The 19,286-nt window shown below is 56.6% G+C and overlaps 6 protein-coding genes across 6 annotated transcripts; 3 read left to right on the top strand and 3 right to left on the bottom strand.

The window, feature by feature from the left end:
- Positions 1 to 673: 673 nt before the first annotated feature.
- On the top strand, positions 674 to 3,079 carry EX895_006135 (uncharacterized protein; the record flags this gene model as incomplete). The annotated part of the gene is made up of 1 exon (XM_029886727.1): positions 674 to 3,079. One exon carries the CDS (start codon positions 674 to 676, stop codon positions 3,077 to 3,079), a length of 2,406 nt encoding a protein of 801 aa, XP_029737040.1.
- A 476-nt stretch (positions 3,080 to 3,555) lies between these two features.
- Positions 3,556 to 6,921, bottom strand: EX895_006134 (uncharacterized protein; the record flags this gene model as incomplete). Its single annotated transcript, XM_029886726.1, has 4 exons — positions 3,556 to 3,575; positions 3,659 to 3,830; positions 3,983 to 4,045; positions 4,132 to 6,921. The coding sequence occupies 4 exons, from the start codon at positions 6,919 to 6,921 to the stop codon at positions 3,556 to 3,558; spliced, it is 3,045 nt and encodes a 1,014-aa protein (XP_029737039.1).
- A 457-nt stretch (positions 6,922 to 7,378) lies between these two features.
- Positions 7,379 to 11,308, bottom strand: EX895_006133 (uncharacterized protein; the record flags this gene model as incomplete). Its single annotated transcript, XM_029886725.1, has 1 exon — positions 7,379 to 11,308. One exon carries the CDS (start codon positions 11,306 to 11,308, stop codon positions 7,379 to 7,381), a length of 3,930 nt encoding a protein of 1,309 aa, XP_029737038.1.
- Positions 11,309 to 11,940: 632 nt separating this feature from the next.
- Positions 11,941 to 13,575, top strand: EX895_006132 (uncharacterized protein; the record flags this gene model as incomplete). Its single annotated transcript, XM_029886724.1, has 1 exon — positions 11,941 to 13,575. The coding sequence occupies one exon, from the start codon at positions 11,941 to 11,943 to the stop codon at positions 13,573 to 13,575; it is 1,635 nt and encodes a 544-aa protein (XP_029737037.1).
- Positions 13,576 to 13,699: 124 nt separating this feature from the next.
- EX895_006131 (uncharacterized protein) lies at positions 13,700 to 16,777 on the bottom strand (the record flags this gene model as incomplete). The annotated part of the gene is made up of 1 exon (XM_029886723.1): positions 13,700 to 16,777. One exon carries the CDS (start codon positions 16,775 to 16,777, stop codon positions 13,700 to 13,702), a length of 3,078 nt encoding a protein of 1,025 aa, XP_029737036.1.
- Positions 16,778 to 17,926: 1,149 nt separating this feature from the next.
- EX895_006130 (uncharacterized protein) lies at positions 17,927 to 18,952 on the top strand (the record flags this gene model as incomplete). The annotated part of the gene is made up of 1 exon (XM_029886722.1): positions 17,927 to 18,952. One exon carries the CDS (start codon positions 17,927 to 17,929, stop codon positions 18,950 to 18,952), a length of 1,026 nt encoding a protein of 341 aa, XP_029737035.1.
- Positions 18,953 to 19,286: the final 334 nt, after the last annotated feature.

Below are 19,286 nucleotides of genomic sequence, written 5' to 3'. Positions count from 1 at the left end.
GAGACTGCGTTGTTACATCGAAGGTAGGTTGAGGACTTGCATGTGGAGGCATTTGCACCCGATCACGGCCCATAGGCTCGTGCAAGCTTCAGACGCCCACTGTGAGTTCGAGGGCGAACTGCTGACATCGCGTCACAGGCCAAACAGAATGAAAATCAGAAACAAAAAAGGCGCAGTCACACGGCCACAGCGCCAAATTGCACACCACAGCGCAGCGCGACCACAGCAAATTGCGCTCGAGGGGATCTCTCGTGTGTCGCAATCTGTTCGGAAACGCGTTCAGGCCATGCAAAATGCAGCTGTGAGCTTGGCTGGTCATTTCACTTTTGTTCACAATCCCTTTCTTCCGCAACCTCACCGCACCATCACCGTTCTACTCAGCTTGTTCCGTGTCGACAACGATCGGATTCCCCCGAGGCTCAGTCGATCTCACCGCCACCCCCACTTGGCCTTGAAGTGAGCAGCGGCACCAGCAGCAGCGACTCTGGGACAGGGCTTTGCCACCAAACAACCCTCGTTCCACGTTCCGCATCGGCAGCATCGGATTCGTCCACCACGCCTACCAAGCTAGCGACTGAACCTATCGACTCACCATTGGCTCTCTGTCCCGTATCTCTCCCCGCGCATGGCTTTCTCCCCCGTGCTCGAACGCCGCTAGCTTCCTTCTGTCAACATGTCAGGGCCCAACCCGCCAGCAGCCGGGAGCAGCCGTCTGCCGGCCGTTCACGATGCCAAGGCCACCTGGGAATTTCTTGAACCCGGCATTGATCTCATGATGACTCGCCTCAAGGAAGGCATGACGTACCCGCGCTACATGGAGCTCTATACGGTCGCCTACAATCACTTTACTTCTTCATCCTTGGCTTCCACGGTTGCTGCGCTCGGCCGTACTGCTGGACCATTTGGCTCCAAAGGAACCAACCTCGTCGGTGCGGAGCTCTATACGCACTTGACCTCGTACTTCCGCACGCATCTCGAGCAGGTCCGCACTGGTTCCGACGGTCTCTCGGAAGAGCCTCTACTCCGCTACTACGCCACAGAGTGGGACCGCTACACCACAGGCGCCAATTTTGTCCACCGCCTCTTTGCCTACCTTAACCGTCACTGGGTCAAGCGCGAGAAGGACGAGGGTCGCAAGTACGTCTATACGGTTTACATCTTGGCGCTAGTGCAGTGGAAGGAGCACATGTTCCGCTATGTTCAGCAAAAGGGACGACTGGTGCAAGCATTGCTCAAACAGATTGAAAAGCAGCGAAACGGCGAAGTCATTGAGGCATCGCTCGTCAAGAAGGTGGTCGACTCGTTGGTGTCGCTCGGCCTCGACGAGGCTGACACCAACCGACAGAATCTCGACGTCTACCGCCAAGAATTTGAAAAGCCCTTCATCGAGGCCACCGAGGTCTATTACATCGCCGAATCGGACGCGTTCGTGTCGCAAAACACTGCCACCGACTATATGAAGAAGGCCGAAACCAGGCTCAAGGAAGAGGAGGACCGCGTCGAGCTCTACCTCCACGCCTCTACACGCACGAAGCTCATCCCCACCTGCGACAATGTGTTGGTACGGCGCCACTCGACCATGCTCTCGGATGAGTTCCAGCAGCTTCTTGACTTGCAACAGGCCGACGATCTGTTCCGCGTCTATACCCTCCTTTCACGTATTCCTGAAGGACTCGAGCCACTGCGACAGAAGTTCGAGGCGCATGTCAAGCGCGTCGGTCTGGACGCGGTTGAAAAGGTCATTGGAGGTGGCGATGGTGGTGCCGCCACAAATGGTGCAGCAGGAACAGGGGCAGGAGCAGCAGCATCTTCGTCTTCGGCTGCCACCGCTCCTGCCTCTGCAGCCAGCGACTCCCTCGACCCTGGAGCCTACGTTTCTGCTCTGCTGGACGCTCATCGAAGTAACCTCAACACCGTCAATCTTGCTTTCCGAGGAGAAGCAGGCTTCCTCGCCGCGCTCGACAAGGCTTGCCGTGACTTTGTCAACCGCAACAAGGCTACTGGAACGTCGACCTCGAAATCGCCCGAGCTGCTCGCCAAGCACACAGATGCGCTGCTCAAGAAATCCAACAAGACGTCTGCCGAGAACTCGCTCGAAGAGGCTCTTACGGATGTCATGGTGGTCTTCAAATACATCGAGGACAAGGATGTCTTCCAAAAGTTCTATTCGAAGATGCTTGCCAAACGGCTGGTCAACTTTGCGTCGGCATCGGATGACGCTGAAGCTAACATGATTTCGAGGTTGAAGGAGGCGTGTGGATTCGAGTACACCGCCAAGCTCGCAAGGATGTTCACCGATATGGGGCTGAGCAAGGAGCTCAACGACAATTTCAAAGAGACGATGGCCAAGAACCACGACAAGGCGGAGCTGGATGTGGACTTCTACGCGCTGGTGCTGGCGAACGGGTTCTGGCCGCTGCAGGCACCGACGACCGAATTTTCGATCCCCACGGAGCTGCTGCCGACGTACGAGCGCTTCCAGCGTCACTACTCTGCCAAGCACTCGGGGCGCAAGCTGACGTGGCTGTGGCAATTGTCCAAGAACGAAGTCAAGGCCAACTACTTGCAGCAGAAGCTGCAGTTCCAGACATCGACGTTCCAGACCGCCGTGCTGCTGCAATTTAATACGAACGATGCGCTGACGAAAGCGGAGTTGCAGCAGGCGACGGGGTTGAACGATGCGACGATCAAGCCGGTGCTAGCGATGCTCTCCAAGGCAAAGGTCCTCCAGCCGGCGGATGGCGGGGAGGCGTACGAGTTGAACCCAAACTTCAAGTCGAAGAAGCTGCGGGTGAACCTCAATCTGCCGATCAAGTCCGAGCAGAAGGTCGAGTCCAACGACGTACTCAAGACGGTCGACGAAGATCGAAGGCTGCTGTTGCAGGCGACGATCGTGAGGATCATGAAGAGCAGGAAGCAGTTGAAGCACCAGGTGTTGATCCAGGAGACCGTCGCACAGGTGTCCGGCCGATTTACCCCCAGGATCCCGGATATCAAAAAGGCGATCGACCAGTTGATCGACAAGGAGTACCTCGAGCGCGTCGAGGGTCAGAAGGACATGTATTCGTATCTCGCTTAGCCGCTCCTAGCCTGGGCAGAAAAGTCAATCTCAAGGCGGCGTACCATCTCACGTGCCAGGGTCCCGTGTGTCTGTGTGTCTGTGCGTCTGTGCGTCTCTGTTCGTGTGTGGGTGTGTGTGGGTGAAGTGCGGATCACAGCTTTCAAAAGACACACGATTCCAGTTGAATTGTTTGCATTGCAGAGCCGATTCTGCGCACGATCTACAGCGCACTGGGGCTCGCGCAGCGTGATGCCAGAGCTTGGTGCTGCTCGTTGTTGAGACAGTGCTTGGCTGCGACGCATGTGAGTATCGGCAAGAGCGGAAGAGCTGGTGGGGACCCCAGGGACCATTGGAGGAGGCGTCGCCTTTGCTGCGAGTGCGGCGTTCCCTCACTTCGCGGTGCCATGGTTCAAGAGACCTACCTTTTCAGTCCCCCTCGCACCTCTGGCACAGGTGCAGCACTCTCGAGGGCGAGGGCGAGGTTCAGTTGACGTTCACGTGTGACTGTCGAACTCTGTTGGCCCGCAACAGGGGAGTCCAGGAGTGCGGTCAGATGCCTGCCCCATGCTCGCTACCCCAACTGTTGCGCTTACTTACCGCTGACATGCCGTTGCGAACAGCCCTCATCCGCACATTCCCCTCCACACGCTTCCCTAGGACACCACTTTACCGACGTCCTGTCATCGCCGCTGCTGCTAGATGAGCTGGCCGTGGACGCAACAGTGAAACCCAGCGAAGGCGGGAGGTAAGATCGTACTTTTGAAGCCACCTGCTCCTCGCCGTGCCCCAAAGATGAAGAGAGAAAAGACAAAAGGGGTGGGCAAAGGTCAGAGAAAGGGAAAAAGAAACAGGAGGTGAGGGTGGAGGAAAAAGAGAGGTGAGCGCTGTCGTTGGACTTTATCCTAGCCAAGGAAGACCTACGCTTTGGAACAGACTCGGCACCAGCGGTCGATATCGTGACACCACCGACGGTGGAGGTGAGACCTGGGGGCCGAGTCGAATGTGGGAGAGAGGAAAGTGTGCGTCAATGATCTAGCTATTCGCACCGTTGACAAGGATGGGTCACGCACCTCTTCTCGTTTCAGGAGCTCCTCCGCCTTCGTGTCGTTTGCTGGGATGCCACCGCTGCCTGGTACGCCATTCGGATCCTCTTGCTTTGGCGCGATCACAACACCCACTGCGCTCGCGTCCCCGGTACCGCTGTCCGGCTGCTTAGTGGCGGTCTCTGCCAAGCCTGCATTGGCCGTTTTGCGTTTGCTTGCAAGCAGCGCGAGCAAATTCTCTCGCTGCACTTGCAAAGCCGGGTCGAGTTTCATGCCGCTGCTAGAGACGCTTTGTTGCTGCGCATTCGATTCTTCTTGAAGCGGTGCTTTGGCTTTTGGGGTTGGCGAGACATTCCTGGTTTGTACTGGCGTTGCGAGCACTTCGTTGAGATCGTCCGGCATCGAAGGAGGAGTTGTGTAGTGGGATCGAGCCTGTGAGCCAGCCCCAGCCATGAGATAGCGCGATGGCATTGGAGAGACAGACGGTGACGGTGTTGCAGTCTGCTGCTGTGACTTGCGCTGTTCCATCACCTGAATCTTGCGCATCAGCTGCTTGATCTCGAGCTCTTTCCGCAGCAGATCTTCGCGCGACGGCGTCGACGAACCCAAAGATGCAGCACCCGAAGCTGCTACCTGCGCCAAGAGACTTTCCTTCGAAACGCTTCCACCAGGCGTCGAGACATCCGAGACCTCGATGGCCCTCGCCGCTCCATCTTGCTGTGGTGTGAGCGCCCTTCCGACTGGTTTAAGACCGTTGAGAGCGCAAAAGTTGTCGTAGTGCTCGGAAGCCGTCTTCTGGCGTAGTAGCAAGACGTCACGCATATTCAGATCGAGCTTAGCAGACTTCCAGCCGGTTGCCTCTTCCAACGCATCTACTGTATCCTCGTCTGAATCGTCGTCCGACAGATCGACGACCGTGTTGAGGCCCGAAGGTACGTCCACGAAGCGATTCGGACGCACAATCAGCGGAGAGTACTCGGTGGTATCGAAATCGGCGGCCACCGGTCGACGACGCCGTGAGACAGCCTCGGTCACACGATTAAGTTCGGCGACCGAGTCGGCCAAGTCTGGAAGGTCTGGAACCGGCGCATTTAAGTCCACCTCTCCAGACGGCGTTTCGGCCGCGCGACTGAACGTGTCCGCATACGAGATCCTTTGTCGACGGACGGGGTTTGCTGCAGCGAAAGTCGCGCCTCCCGCAAGATCAGCTGTTGAAGAGGCATTTCCGTGATCCACCGCGTCAACATCACGGTAGGATCGCTTTCGTGACGACGAGGGACCTGGTTGGGAAGAGGTGTCTCCAGTCTGCGCTGCAGCAAAAGCCTCGTGTGAGCGTCGCATAAGACTGCGGATCGATTCACCGATCTGCGAAAGCAGCGTGTCGGCCTCACCGGAAGTGGCAGTACGATCAAAGACACTAGGTGCTGCCGTTGGCGAAGCTGGAGCCTTCGAAGAGGCTGCTGCTCCTGGAGATGCCGCTGCAACTCTCGCCAGTCGTGATGCCAGCACCTTTCGTCGCAGTTCTTCCAACGGCGTAAGTGGGATCCCTTGCTCTTGCTTGGCGAGCAATTCATCTTCTGCCTGTGTTGTGGAGCTTTGATCCTTCTTTTCAGCGCTATCGTATGCCAGGGCCTCAGGCTGCGCGGAGGTGCCATCTGCGTCTGGCTGTGCCTGGCCTTGCGCTGCAATGCCCAGCTCGACGCAGCAATCTTCGATCATATGCAGAGGGACACCCCTTTCCGTCAAGCGCTGCGGAGGCACACCACGTGCATGCAGTTCTCTAATCATGGCGACGGCCTGTGCCTTGCCATCTTCGATCCAGGCGACATCCTGATCGTGCGCAAAGGGAATAGCGTCTGCTGAGGACGATACGACGTCGTGCGAAGTATAGTGAGCAACGTAGGCGGCAGATCGTGCGGCTTGCTTCTTCTCGCGCTTTCGGAGCTTTTTCTCCTTCTTCTTTTGCTGCTTGAGCAACCTTCTGTCTTGGAAGAGGTTCATCTGAGGATGATATCCCGTCGTGTAGGGGTACTCGACGTTGGGTGGTGGATAGTAGCCGGGATAGGACGCGATTGGTGGATAGGTTGGATATAGATGGTGGAGAGGGGGGTACGGGAGGGGTTGATAGGGAGCTTGTGGGTCGTAAGGTGGGTCATAGGCTGAAGATGTAGCTTCTGGAGCGGTGGGCTGCACGTAGCTATCTTCTGTGGAAGTGTCGAAGCTCTGCGGAGCCGGAAGACCGTAGCAAAGATCGGACTCCGTCGGCAGGGTTGGCGGCGCGGGGGAATACAGACTGGGTCGAAACTCTGGAACGCTCGGGTCATATGCATAGCGGGAGGAAGAGAGTTGATCAGGGTTCTGCGGGAGGAGCGGTGGAGGATAGGAGGGGGGCGGAGGGCTCTGATGTGGTTTGCCGTGCAGAGGATTGGCGTATAACGAGGAGTCGACAGTGGCGCCACCAATGGCATTGTCGGAATTCCTGACGCTTGTAGCGTGATGACTTGGTGAAGACGGTCCCGCAGCTGCGCTGAATTCGTTGACATCAATACCGCTGCCATATCCGAGATCTTGGGATGTATTCGAAGCTTTCTCTCGAGCTGAAGAGGTGCCTGCTGGCAGCACAATAGGATCGAAGTCGTCCGTGTCGTAGGCTAAGAGCTTGCGTACCCGACCAGCGGCCGAAGGGCGCACGGGGGCCGAAGAAGCTTCGACATGATTTGTGAGCACCTCTTGCGCTTGGCCCCCTGAGGGTGCGTCGGCGCTGCCGTAGTCCAGCTCTACCTCCTCTGACGGCGGAGGCGGTGCCGGTCGACGCATTGCGCAGACGAGCGAGAGCTAAGCTTGGGTGGACGGGATGAAACGCTTTACTGTTTGGATGCCATGCATGCGTGCTGGTCGTCAGGCGAGATGCGGAACTCGGCTGCTTCTGCAAAGTGGAATGTCCGTGAGGAAGCGGAGGAAGATAATGGGAGTGATGAGAGAAAGAGAGACCCCGTGTGTGTTTCTTCCTAATGCTCACGTCAGAGCACGTAAAGCGAATATTTAAAATTGTTAGATCCATTTTCAAAGCCACTGCTCATCCTCTTCCTCGCCGCCGAGAGCACACAGCGCTCAGCAAGATGGACCACAGGGCAGCACGACGGGCAAGCTCGATCAAAGCCGAAAGCAGCGCGGACAAGCGACTGCTACGGTGCAGTCAGATACGCGAAGGCGATGCAATGCGAATTCACGTGTACACAAAGGAGAAAGGAACAACTGTCGTAGTACCAGACCCCTACGTGTGGCGGATGCGCTCCCGCTCAATGATGCTCTTCTGATGCACGTCGCGGCTGACCCTCCAGTAATACTCGAGCACATCATTCTGCCCGAGCAACGTCAGGAACTCTTCGTCATGCGTAATCACAATCAGCTGCAACTGGCTGTTCTCCGCTCTCTCCTTGATCAGGTCGGCCAGACTCCTCGCCAACGCTTCGATGTTGTCCTTGTCCAAGTTGGTCGTCGGCTCGTCCAGCGCCAAGATTCCACAATTGCTGCCAAACGACTCTGCCAGCGCGAGCCGAATGATAATGGACGCCAACACCTTTTGTCCGGCCGAGCAGCGTCCTCGCATGTCCATCTCGACCGTGTCCTTGACCATGCAGACGCGATAGTTGTATGACCTGTTGCCGCGCGCCCCCTCGTTGTCCGACTTGATCAGGATCGTGTCAATGTCCGTACCCTGATACGTCTTTTGCCAAAGGTAACGAATGATGTCGTTGATCTCCTCCATCTTGATCGCATGGTAGCGCATGATGGCATTCTCCAGCGCCTTGGCGTACTTTTCCAGATCATTGTTGGCCATTTCCGACGTCTTGACCTCGATCAACTTGCGTTTGTAGTTCTGATGGACACCCTTGAACTCGTCTCGCAGCTCAAGCTCACGACCTTTGATCTGTGACCGCAGCGATGCAAGCTCGCCGCTGAGGTGAGAGGCTTCGCCATTGAGCCTGTTTTCTTCCTCCTTGGCCTCAGTGTACTTGTCGGCGAAATGCTTTCGGCTGCGTTGCGCCTGTTCGAGGTCCAACGAGTTGATCTCCTCTTCGATTTTTACGACATCCTTGGCCAGCTGACGGTAGCGGATATTGTCCAGGATGTTGCGCTCAGTCGCCTGGGACTGGTTGAGCTCCTTTTGCAACTCAGCCACCTTGTCCGTGAGCTCCTTGGCCTCTCGATGAATGGCTTGGATCTTGTCTACGAGCTCTTGAATGGCCTCCTCGCACTCTTCGAGTCGCTGATCGCCACGCTGCTGGATGTAGGCGTTGACCGCAGCATTCAGCTCTCGAATTTGCTTGGCCCACCCTTCCAGCTTGTCAGCTCGCGCTCTGAGCTTGCCCTCCGCCTCGCTGGCTTCGGCCTTGAACGCTTCGAGTTCGTCCTTGGCACGACGGATGGGTCCATTTGCGCTCTCGATCTCGGCGTCGAGACTCTTGGTACGCTTTTGCTGCTCTTCGAGATCGGCATTCATCTCTTGTAGCTGTTGCTCGATTGACGCTTTCTTTGCATACTCTTGCTTTTTCGTGATCACAGACACCTCGGCTCGGTGCGCATCGCGTTCCAAGCTGTTGATAAGCGTGCGCTTGGTCTCGCGGTCCTGCTGCAAAACGTTGAGCTCGCGCTTCAGTACCTTGATGGCCGCGGCGAGCTGGTCGATTTCGACCTGCACTTGCTCGCCAGTCTGCGTCGAGCCCGTACTGGCGAGATCTCCCCGCATGTTTTGCACTTCAGCATCGAGGTCATTGGCCTCGGAAAGCAGTCGGGCGATGTCATTGCCGACACGTCGAAGTGCTTGCAGTTCCTTGAGCTCTGTTTGCTTCTTGACCACCTCGGCAGACGCTGCTTCAGCCGCCTCGGCAGCCACCTTGAGTTCCGCCTCCTTGGTCGAGATGGTTTTTTGAAGCTCTACGAGCTCGACATTTTGAATGACCTTGCGCTGTGCATCCTTAGCCAGCGCAGTCTGACATTCGGCGTTGCGCTCGGTCCAACCGTCGATATCAGCCTTGAGCGTCTGTTTCTTCTGCGCCGTGTTGCTCGAGCTGAGTGTGCTCGAGACATGCTTTTCAATGGCTTCGTACTCGCCTGGAGTGACGCCTCTGTTGCACGCAAAACAATGACCTTTCCCCTTGGCTTCTCTGAGAACTCGGCGAAGAAACGAGTCGAGCGAGTCAATCGACGCGTATTCGTCCTTGGCGGCGGCGATCTCTTCGGCGCAGATCTTGACCGCCTCTTCTGCATCGTCAAAGTCAGGCGAAAGGATGGCTTGGATAGCGCGCTGCAGCTCAGCTGCCATTTCTTGCTTGGTCTTGAGCTGTTTGCGAGTAAACGAGAGAGCCGACTCGACTTGCTGCAGCTCTCTGTTCTTGTCCGCATTCGTCGTCTCGAGCTCCTCGACTCGCTTCTCGTGCTTTGACAGGACGCGGGCAACTTCACCCTCTACCTCGCGCAGCTGCATGTCCGGACGGACGCGCTCCGCCAAGGCAGACTTGTGGCGATCGAACAACTCCTGCGCGTTGTTCCTGCGTGTCCCTGCCTGTTGCATCTTCAAGCCGAGCGACGCCCGCAGCTCAGCATGGCGATTGAGCAGATTAATTTCCGAGGCTCGTTCTTCGCGTAGATCGTCCTTCTCGCGGATATCGGCGTTCTTGTTGCGGATCTGCTCTTCGTACTTGGCCTCTTCGAACTCTATCTGAGCAGCAGCGGCTTTAGCAGAAAGGCCGTCTCGATCGCGTACGGCTGCTTCGATGTCGGCGCTACTGATTGCATAGCCGTCGAGCTCGTCTTGCGCCCTCTTGATCTTCTCTCGCAGCTTACGCACCGAGTCGGTGAGCTGCTCGCGGGCGTTTTGCTTAGCGCGAAGATCGGCGCGCAGGTTCTGCCATGAGGTCTGGAGATCCTCCTCTTTCTTTGAGTTGGCCTCGCGCAGGCGCGCAAGTTCGTCGTCGAGTTTTCGTACCTCGTCCTTGACGCGGTCCTCAAAGCCTTGAATCTGAGCATCGGTCAGCCCATCCCCGCCAAAGCCCTTGATGCCAATCTCGTTGCCAATTTGCTTGATGGACGTTTCGCGCTTTTCCTTAGCCTGGAGATGCGCTCGTTTTTCAGCCTCGAGACCTCCCTTCTCCGAGAGCTTTTTGCGATGGCGCTGCTCCTGAGTCTCGAGCTCATCTTCCGTCTCGGCCTGTCGCCTCTTAAGCGCGTGAATCTTGGACTGATTCTGATCCAAGTGGGACTGGAACTTTTGCTTGCGCTTCTGCAAATCTTCATCCGAATCCTTGATGGGCGTCATGGTAGCTTGCAGTGCATCCATGTTCTCCTTGTGAAGTCTCTCCTTCTCCTCGAGCGTCTCTGCACGGCTGACGATCTCGCGGAAGCGTGTGGCCTCATCGTAGAATTTGGAGTTCTGCACCGTCTTGATGCGAATCTCTTCGTTGAGATCTTCGAGCTTGGCTTCTTTCTGGGCGAGGTCGACTTGGAGGTGAGTGAGTTTGGTCTTGATAGTGTCTGCACGATCCTTGTCGACCTTGAGACCCTCAAGCGCTGCCTTGTCGACCTTGAGCTGGTTGGTGCGATCTTTTCGCAGAGACTTGATGTTGTCGAGCGCCTTGGTATATCGAGTAGCTTCGAAAATGTCGTCAAACTTCTTCTTCAAGCTGGCTGGTTCCGAAAGAGGCCAGTTGCTGTCTTCCTGGTGGCAGAAGATGACATTCTCGAGAATCGACCTGGACACGCCGAGCAGCCGCGGAATCTCTTCGTCGAGCTCGGAGCATTTTGTGGACAGTGTACCGCGCTTCCCCGTCTTTGCATCGTCGTCGGCGATCTGGAGTAGACCTTCAAGCGTCTTCATGGTGAGACCGCCGCCCTTCTTGCGCGAGACCTGGAGGTTGCGCACACAGTTCATGCGGACCTTGTTGGCGGCAAAGAAGCGGAGCCTGACTTGCGCCTTGACTTCGTTTGAGGTGGCCATCTGTGGGTCGTGCACAAAGGCGCCACCTTTGGTGTTGGGCGGCAAGTCGCCGGTGGTGGCATACTTGAGACACTCGATAATGGTGGTCTTGCCACTGCCATTGTAGCCTACGATTACGGTGAGTGGGTGGAAGAATTGGATGATGTTGATTGACTTGTCGTCAAAGGAGCGGACGCCGCGAATGGCGAGCTTGTCAAGAGAGGCCATGGTCGGTGAGGACCAGAGAGGAAGAGGCCAAGAGGTCAACCGCAACGCCGGATTGGCGCAATCATCGACCAAGGATGTCGGTAGAACCTGCCCTGGACGTCGAAGTGGATGCGGTCGCTGTGGTAGCTGGATGACAAAGGTGAAGGAAGGTGCGCTCGAGACGGAAGGGAGCCAATCGAGTCGCTGCTGAGTCGGAAGGTTGAAAATCAAAAAAAGTGGAGACCAACACTCGTCAGCGCTTCTGCGCCTGCAGGCCAAATCCAGGGTCTGATGTCACGCGTCTCCAGTGTGACGACTAGACAGAAGGCGGTGCTTTGGCTTTCGAACATCACTATCATCGGCTGCCATCCGAGAGCTCTGCATGTCTTTGGTCAACCCTCCCGAACTCCAACGCGTTTGCAGGCAGACATCCTGAAACGTTCACGAATGGACGACGATTCACAGGACGCCCTTTCTCCGTTTGCAGCCTGTCCAAAGGCAGATTCCGTGGCTTTCAATTTTGCGCCTTCTCCTCTCTTGCTCGAAGGAGCAGGTTGGCTTTACCGTGGTCGGTGCAACCACGTTCGTCGACGCGGAATCCCACAGCCTTCGCTGTTTGGACAGTACTCGGTTTGCCCTTGCTCGCTGCCAAGATGGCCTTCACCTGCGATCCCAAGGACCCTCGAGCACCAGAATCCCTCAAGCGAGTCTGTCGGAACCTGCGCTGGATCCCGTTCGTCTTCATCCTGACCCTCATCGCATTCGCCTATCTCACCGTCACCATCTCCCTAGCTCTTCGCTATCACCTCGCACGCAAAGGCGAATGGTTCTCGGCCCTGCTCGAGCTGCTCTTCTCCACCACTTTGGCAGGTGGAGCGATATGGGGCTTCGTCGTTGCGGTATTCAAGGACCCCGGTTCGCCGAAGGGTCGTGCTGGGGATAGGGAGAGCTGGGCTGCCACCTCCGCGGCCGGTGCTTATGCGCTAGAAGGGGAAGGGGAGGCGGAGGAAGCACAGTCGCTTATGCGTGGTCATCACAGCGAAGTGGACCACGAGGGCCAGGGTGACCGAGCGGCATTGTTCAACGTACCCATCCCCGGTCAGCCGCAGTACCCTGCTCGATCCGGGCGGCAGCAGCTCGATGACCTCCAACGCTTGCAATCCCACATCCCGAGTTCAGACAGTACCGCGGTGCAACGACGGTCCAACATTTGGGTCAAGTCCTCCGGCGAGTCACGATGGTGCAACAAGTGCGATGCGCCCAAACCGGACCGCGCACACCACTGCAGCTCCTGCAAACGCTGCGTTCTCCGCATGGACCACCACTGCCCCTGGCTCGCCAATCGCTGCGTAGGGCTTCGCAACCACAAGGCTTTTTTCCTCTTCATCAGCTATACTGCGCTCTTCTGCGTCTATTGCTGCCAAGAGACCGCCCGGGCGCTCCTGCGGTACGTCGAGTATGAGAACAACGGCTTTGAAGGCAGTCCCATCTCGTGGGCTGTAGTTATGTTTTTAGGGTTCATCTTTGGTGCAAGCCTGGTCCCGTTCGCAGGATACCATGCTTGGTTGATCTGCAAGAACAGGACGACGATCGAAAGCATGGAAGGATCTGGCAGGATCAGGCTGCGCGTGAAGAGGGACCACGCTAGGCCGAGAGTGGAAGATCGACTCAGGGGTATCGTAAGGTCTTCGTTGGATGCACAAGATCGCTACGGTAACGGTCACGCTCGCAGTGGCGGTAGAGACGGAGGTGGAAACAAAGGCGGTTGGCGATCCGACGAGCATCTTACAAGAGACGAACGACGAGCACTGAAAAAGGCGAGCAAGCTCAACGTCTACGACGTGGGCTCTTCAGGCAACTGGCGCCAGGTGATGGGGGACAAGTGGTATCTTTGGTTTGTACCCGTCGGCGACCCTCTGTCGGACGGGTTCGGCTTTCTGGTCCAAACACGCACGCTGCAAAAGTTGGAAGAGATCACCGCTTCCATCCGCGTCCGCGATGAACAGCGCTCTGCACTCGATCGCCGAAGGCATCCAGCAGAAGACTACCGGGAGGAGGAAGAGGAGGACGAGGACGACTCGGTGTATGGTGACGCTGCATCGGCGACTCGATTTGGGTACGCTGAAGGCTCGAGCAGGCAAGAAGGGTCTGAAACGCAGCGCGAGACAGGACTGGAAAGACAGCCAGGGCACAAGTTCAAAGGTGCACACGGGCAGATGGAGTGGGGCGAAGCGCCGAAGAAGAGCTTTGTGCTGTTTGGCGTGGAGGACGAGGACGAGAATGCCTAGCGTCGGATTGTGGACAATTCATGGTCGATGTTCAACGCTCAACAGACAGAGATGTGATCACAAGAGTGCTGGTATAGTGTGCGTAAGTTGAAGGTTTGCAATGCTGGCGCGAGCTGCGTGGAGGTCAGAGGTCTTCACTCGACGACTCCTCTTCCTCGGACAGGGTGTCAGATGCAGCCGACGTTTGGCCGTCCTGTTCGTCGTCATCGCCATCGTCATCGTCATCGTCATCGTCATCGTCATCGTCATCGTCATCGTCCTCCTCGTCCTCCTCTTCCTCCTCTTCCTCGTCCTCGTCCTCTTCATCGTCCTCTTCCAAATCGAGTTGACCCTCACCTTGCGACCCCTGCCCGTTTCCAGCACTACCATCAGCCTCTCCCATCTTCTCCCTCTGCACTCGCATTAACGCATTCCTCATCTTCATCGTTCTGGCTTTGACTTCGGCGTGCAACATCCTTTCTACTACCTCCAAATGCGCCTGGATCCCATACGCGTTTTCCCAGACTTTGACAGTTGCATCTGAGGACTCGGCGCCTGGGTAAACCATGGCGTTGATGACGGCGTCCATGGCGATGCTTGGTGTCTGCGGTGTAGCGATGCCGACTAGATGGTTGGCGTGATGTACAACGCGTGGGTAGAGCGAAGAGTAGACTAATCCGTGTGGATCGGCGTCGAATCGTGTAGTGCCGGAGAATTGATGCATCGGATATGTGCTGCCTGGCTCCGCAACATTGCGCGACGAGGTGGCCGGGTGAGCGATGTGATTGCGATAGATGCTGTGCAGATCCGTCTCGAGGTCCTTGCAGTCATCTTGCGGATTAGTTCGAGTGCCGTTCGTGTGTCGCGACGTGTGGGTGACATGATCGAGCTTGTCACTGGCGTATGCGGCAGGCATGAAGTCTGTAAACGCAGCCCACCGACGCTGCGGTTCAAGTCTTCGCCATTCGTGCAGATCGATCTGATTCGATAAAATCAACTTCTCCTCCGCGAAAGCGGCGTATGCTTCCACCTGTTCCGACGTCATGTGAAGCACATCAAGCTCGGCAGGGTCTATCTCTGCCACTGAATCCAGCGAGTCCGTGTACCTCTGTCGACGCTTGTCGAGCGCGTTCAGCCATGGCTCGAGGAGTGGCGCACAAGATATGCCCGCCCTCTCCTTTTCTTCGGATCGAGGCAGGCTTTCCACACGTTCGCGCCCATCCAGACCATACCGCATCTTGATCACGACCAGCAGTGCTGCCATGAGCACAAACTCCTTTGGCACCTTTTGCATCTGCGCTGCTCCCGGTAGCGTTGCCCGCAATCCATGTGAGACTCGTCGAGGCCGTCCTGGCTTCGATGGCTCCTTCCGGAGAAGGGGAGGAGGAGGGACAAGCTCTGGCTCGACGCCTTTGTCAATGATGTCCAACAACCTCTTCGTAGCGACGTAGAATGTCGGCGGAAGCAACATTCCCTCGACAAGCCGTGCAAGTTGGCCCGACACGTTTCCTTGCCCGAAATCGAGGCTATACGTGCGTTGGAGCAGATCAGCAACACCGAGAGTGTGCAGGTGGAGCATCGTGATAGTCGGCACAACGTCCGTATCCAGGTGGTGATGATAGACGTTGTCCTTATTGAGAGACTGCGTCAAGGGAAGCGGTAGCTGATGAACGACATTGAGATAGGGCAGTTTGTAGGAAGAGATGAGCTTGACAAGGTCGGCCCAAAACACGGGAATCTTGAGGAGGTGCAGCGCGAGGTAGATGATTGAGATGGTGGTGGGCACCATGACGAGGTGAAGGATCTCCGCCTGATCTTTGGCGACAGAAGGCTTAGTCGCCCAGAAAGGGAGGTGACGCCGACGCTTGCGATGAGATTGCTGTCCAGCTGGAAGCTCAAGCTCGGAGCGATCATCTTCATCCTCGTTGCTGGAACCGTGCTTGGATGCTGCTTGCGAGCGTCGCTGCTGCCTGAGTTCTTCTGCAAACACAGGATCGAGCTCGGCGAGTTCGTCCTCTGGATCCGCAATCGTTTCAGGCTCGCTAGATTGTTGCGAGCGAGACCGCTGATGCTCTTCATCTTGGCCGACGATCCAGTCAATGCAGTCTTTGGCGGCCACGGGGTTATCCGAGTTGCTCTCCCCCTCATCGCTAGGTTGTTGCCGTCCAGTTGATGGAGGGCCTGTGCCTGCGGTGGTTCGCTTGCGCTCGAGATGATGACGATATCCGTTGAAAAGAGTTCTACGCCTGTGATGGCGGATGTCGGTCTCGGGATCGTAAGTGGCATGGTTCGGAAAGAGCTCGGCGGCGCGTTCCTGCGACATCGAGTAGCGTGTATGCCAGTCGAATGTGGCGGCGATGAGAGGCTCGGGTGGATAATGGCCTACAGGAAGGAGAGAGACAAACATGGTCCAGAGGTCGCGAGCTACTGCTTCTGTCTCTGTGGGCATCTTGTCTTGCCAGATCTCTCGAAGTTTTTGGAGTTGAAGGCGCAGGATGAGCTGCAGACACTGGAGGAGGACGAAACGGCCCTCGTATGCACCATGCAAGCCGACACCCGACCGCCAGATCCTACGAATGCTGCGTCGTGAAGCGCTAGTATACGAGTCGGGTTCGGAATCCATACCACTCTCCTCTGCAGCGGATGAGGCGGCATAGCTGCGTGACGGTCGAGGCATCCTCTCGAAGAAGCTATCCGCACGTATCGAGCGCGGAGGATCGCTGTTTCCGTCTCCGTCTTGACTGTCGGTCACGAGCTCGTCGACTTCATCCGAATGCGGCGAGTACCTTGATCTCGAGCTCTGCTTTCGCGCTCGCTTGTGTGCGCGTCGGGTATCGTCTTCGATCTGATCTTCTTCACTGTCTTCAGGCTCGATATCTGTGTCGGGCTGCGAGTAGTAGGGCGTGTGTTGACTTTTCAGGCGACGCACCTTGTTGACGGCGACGGTGCGCCGTTTCCTCGCAATACCATCGCCCAAGAATTCATCGTCCTCGGCTTGCTCGATGCGAAAGTGCTGTTGGACGTGACCTCGCTTGCAGATGAGCTGGCCTGCGCGAAGGCGCATCTTGCGCGTGCCGCATTCGGGACATTGTGGGCGACGTGATGATTGAGAGGCTTCCTGGTGGGGGCCAATAGACGAGCCCGGCTGACTGTAGAGAAGCTCGTCGAAATCAGAAGACGGGGCGGGATTGGGCTGGGAGGAGGAGTGGCCATAATGCGGCATCTCGAACCGGATATCAGCCTTGTGCGTTGATTGGCGACGTGCTGTGCAGAGAGGGGAAGGAAGAGGAGTCTTGAACAGAATCTTCAAGGTTGGTTTCAGGGTCCAGAGCGAGATCTCGGGAGCCGGTCAACGAACATTTTTTCTACTTGTGTTTGTGGAGGAAGACTAACAGACGTTGAATAAAAAGCCGTTAAAGCCCCGTCTTGGTATGAAGGCCTTGCGTGAAAAGAGATCGTTTGCAATTCAAGCTCAGCAAGCTCGCATCCGTCATGTCGAGACACCAACGCTCAGCCGCCGCATGACTGCTCCGCCCCCCCATTGTGTTTGTGCTTGCCTGAAGCTTGGTTGCTTGCCATCGAAACCATCTCCGACATGATCCATGGTCGAGCTAACGAGTCGTTGAACCACTCGAGCGCATAGGAGGTATAGCTGTAGCAAGCCAGCTTGCAGATCCAATCAAGGAACGAAAGACGTTCCTTTCTGCACCGCAAGCGAGCAGAGAAACCAGCTGAAAGTGTGCGCTCTTCGCAGCCGCTTGCAGGAATTCTGCTTGTATTTTAGCAGGAGCAGCTAGCTGCAAACCAGAGAGGGCGCAAGCAAGTCGAGTTTCCCCTTGTCGAATCAACGAATCAAAATGGAATCGAATCAATATATTTATTTATAATGATTTTCCCCACACAGGCACTGAGGCTGAAGAACTCGCCTGATCTGCAATGCACTTGCTCGGTTTCTCCGCCAATGTGACATGCAAAGCGAGGGAAAGGCTGCTGCTGCTGCTTTGCTGCTAGTTTGGCCGCCGCCGTTCGCTTTTCTCCAGATTTGGACTGTCCCGCCATCCGCTCAGATTCTCCGTCTCTCGTTTCGTCACGTCTCCCTCTCATCGTCCATCCTCCTCGTCCTACATCGTCCATCATCATCTCATCTCATTCGCCCCGCTCTCCCTCCCCATTATCGTCCTTCCTATCTCCTCATCTGCTTCTACCTACTTCTTTCGTTGATCGCGGATTGTAACCTGTGTTCTTCTCCTTCGCTGCTCGACTCATACCCGGACCTCGTCCAAGGACAGGAACGTTTCAACAAGCTCGAGTGTTCCTATCGATCAATCCTAACGGCTTTCAATTGGCATCACTTTCCTTCAAACTCTACGCTATGAAGACCAACATTGCCGCCGTCGTGGCCTTGTCCACCGCCCTCATCTTTGCTGCTACTCCCGCCCAGGCGCAATCCATCGCTTCACTCAACTTTGGTAGTGGGAGCGCCTCGAGTCAGCAAGCTGCTCCTTCCAGCTCGGCCGCTGCTTCCGTCGCAACCACAGCTGCTACTTCGCCATCATCCGCAGCTGCTGCATCCTCTAGCGCACTTCCCACGTCTGCAATCACCACCGCCTCCGGTTCCGATGCTCCCGCCACCAGCACCATCGCTTCCGACCCAGTCTCGTCGCCCGCGTACGCAGCTGGCACAGTGACCTACATCCCTCCACCTCTTCCATCTTCTGCATCCGTCATCAACGTATCCATCCTGCCGTCTTCGGTCCCCGGTATTTCCTCAAGCGCTTCGTCCAACTACACCCTGCCCAACCCTACCGCTACAGGCACCTTCGCCTCGATCCCAACGCTCCTATCCAAACCGTACCAGGTTGTCTTCGCCGACAACTCCGGCCTGCCCGTATACAACTGGAACCTCGCGACAAACTCGTCATCGGAACAGTCCAAGACCGCACTGTGCACCTCGCAGATGCAGTTCTGCCAGACAGCCGGCTGCAACCAAACCGATGCCAAGCTGACCAACTTTTGCGAAACAAAGTACATGGGTGTCGCCTGCTCGTGCTCCAAGGGTGCCAGCCGACTCGAGCAGTACCAGTGGCCCGTGATGCTTGCTGATTGCCAGGGCAGGAACACGGCGTGCCGGGACACGTGCATCAAGCCGGGCCAGAGCGTCGAGGACCAGAACAAGTGCCTCGGCGTGTGTGCGCAGAACTTTGGTTCGACGTGTGGCAAGCCCGGTCAGTATGCGGCCAACTATGCGGTCAGGAAGGAAGGGGACAAGCCGAGTTATGCCATTGTGCAGGGCGGAAATGCTCAGAGTGGTGCGCTCAGTGCGATTGCGGGTGTTGGCAAGCTGAGTGTCGGCTTGGTTGCCGCGGCAGTTTCGGCTGTTGTGATGGTGGGCCTGTGAGTGCGGGTGATTATGCCTGCTGCCTCTCATTGCATTACTATCTCCACGCTCTTTCTTCATATCCCCTGCCTCGACTCGCGGCCCGCACTTGCTTAGGGCCCAGTGCCACACACTCGCTTTTACTCCATTTCGCCTCTCATCTTCTCTTAATTATTCGCTTTCTCATCTCGTCTTGGATCTTGGCCAATTCTTTGTATCGGTCGTCATCGGCGCCGCTTCCACGGCGGTATGCTTTTGATTCGTTCTCTTGGAATACATTGCTGCTCTACATCTGGTTTCGAGGGCTGTGCGCGGTGCGTTGGAGTGGCCCAGCTTTGTGGAGGCCGTTGTGGAC

Source organism: Sporisorium graminicola, chromosome SGRAM_8 (genome assembly GCF_005498985.1).
Source record: "Sporisorium graminicola strain CBS 10092 chromosome SGRAM_8, whole genome shotgun sequence".
Taxonomy (NCBI): Eukaryota; Fungi; Basidiomycota; class Ustilaginomycetes; order Ustilaginales; family Ustilaginaceae; genus Sporisorium; species Sporisorium graminicola.
This window is presented reverse-complemented; position numbering and strand designations above follow the sequence as displayed.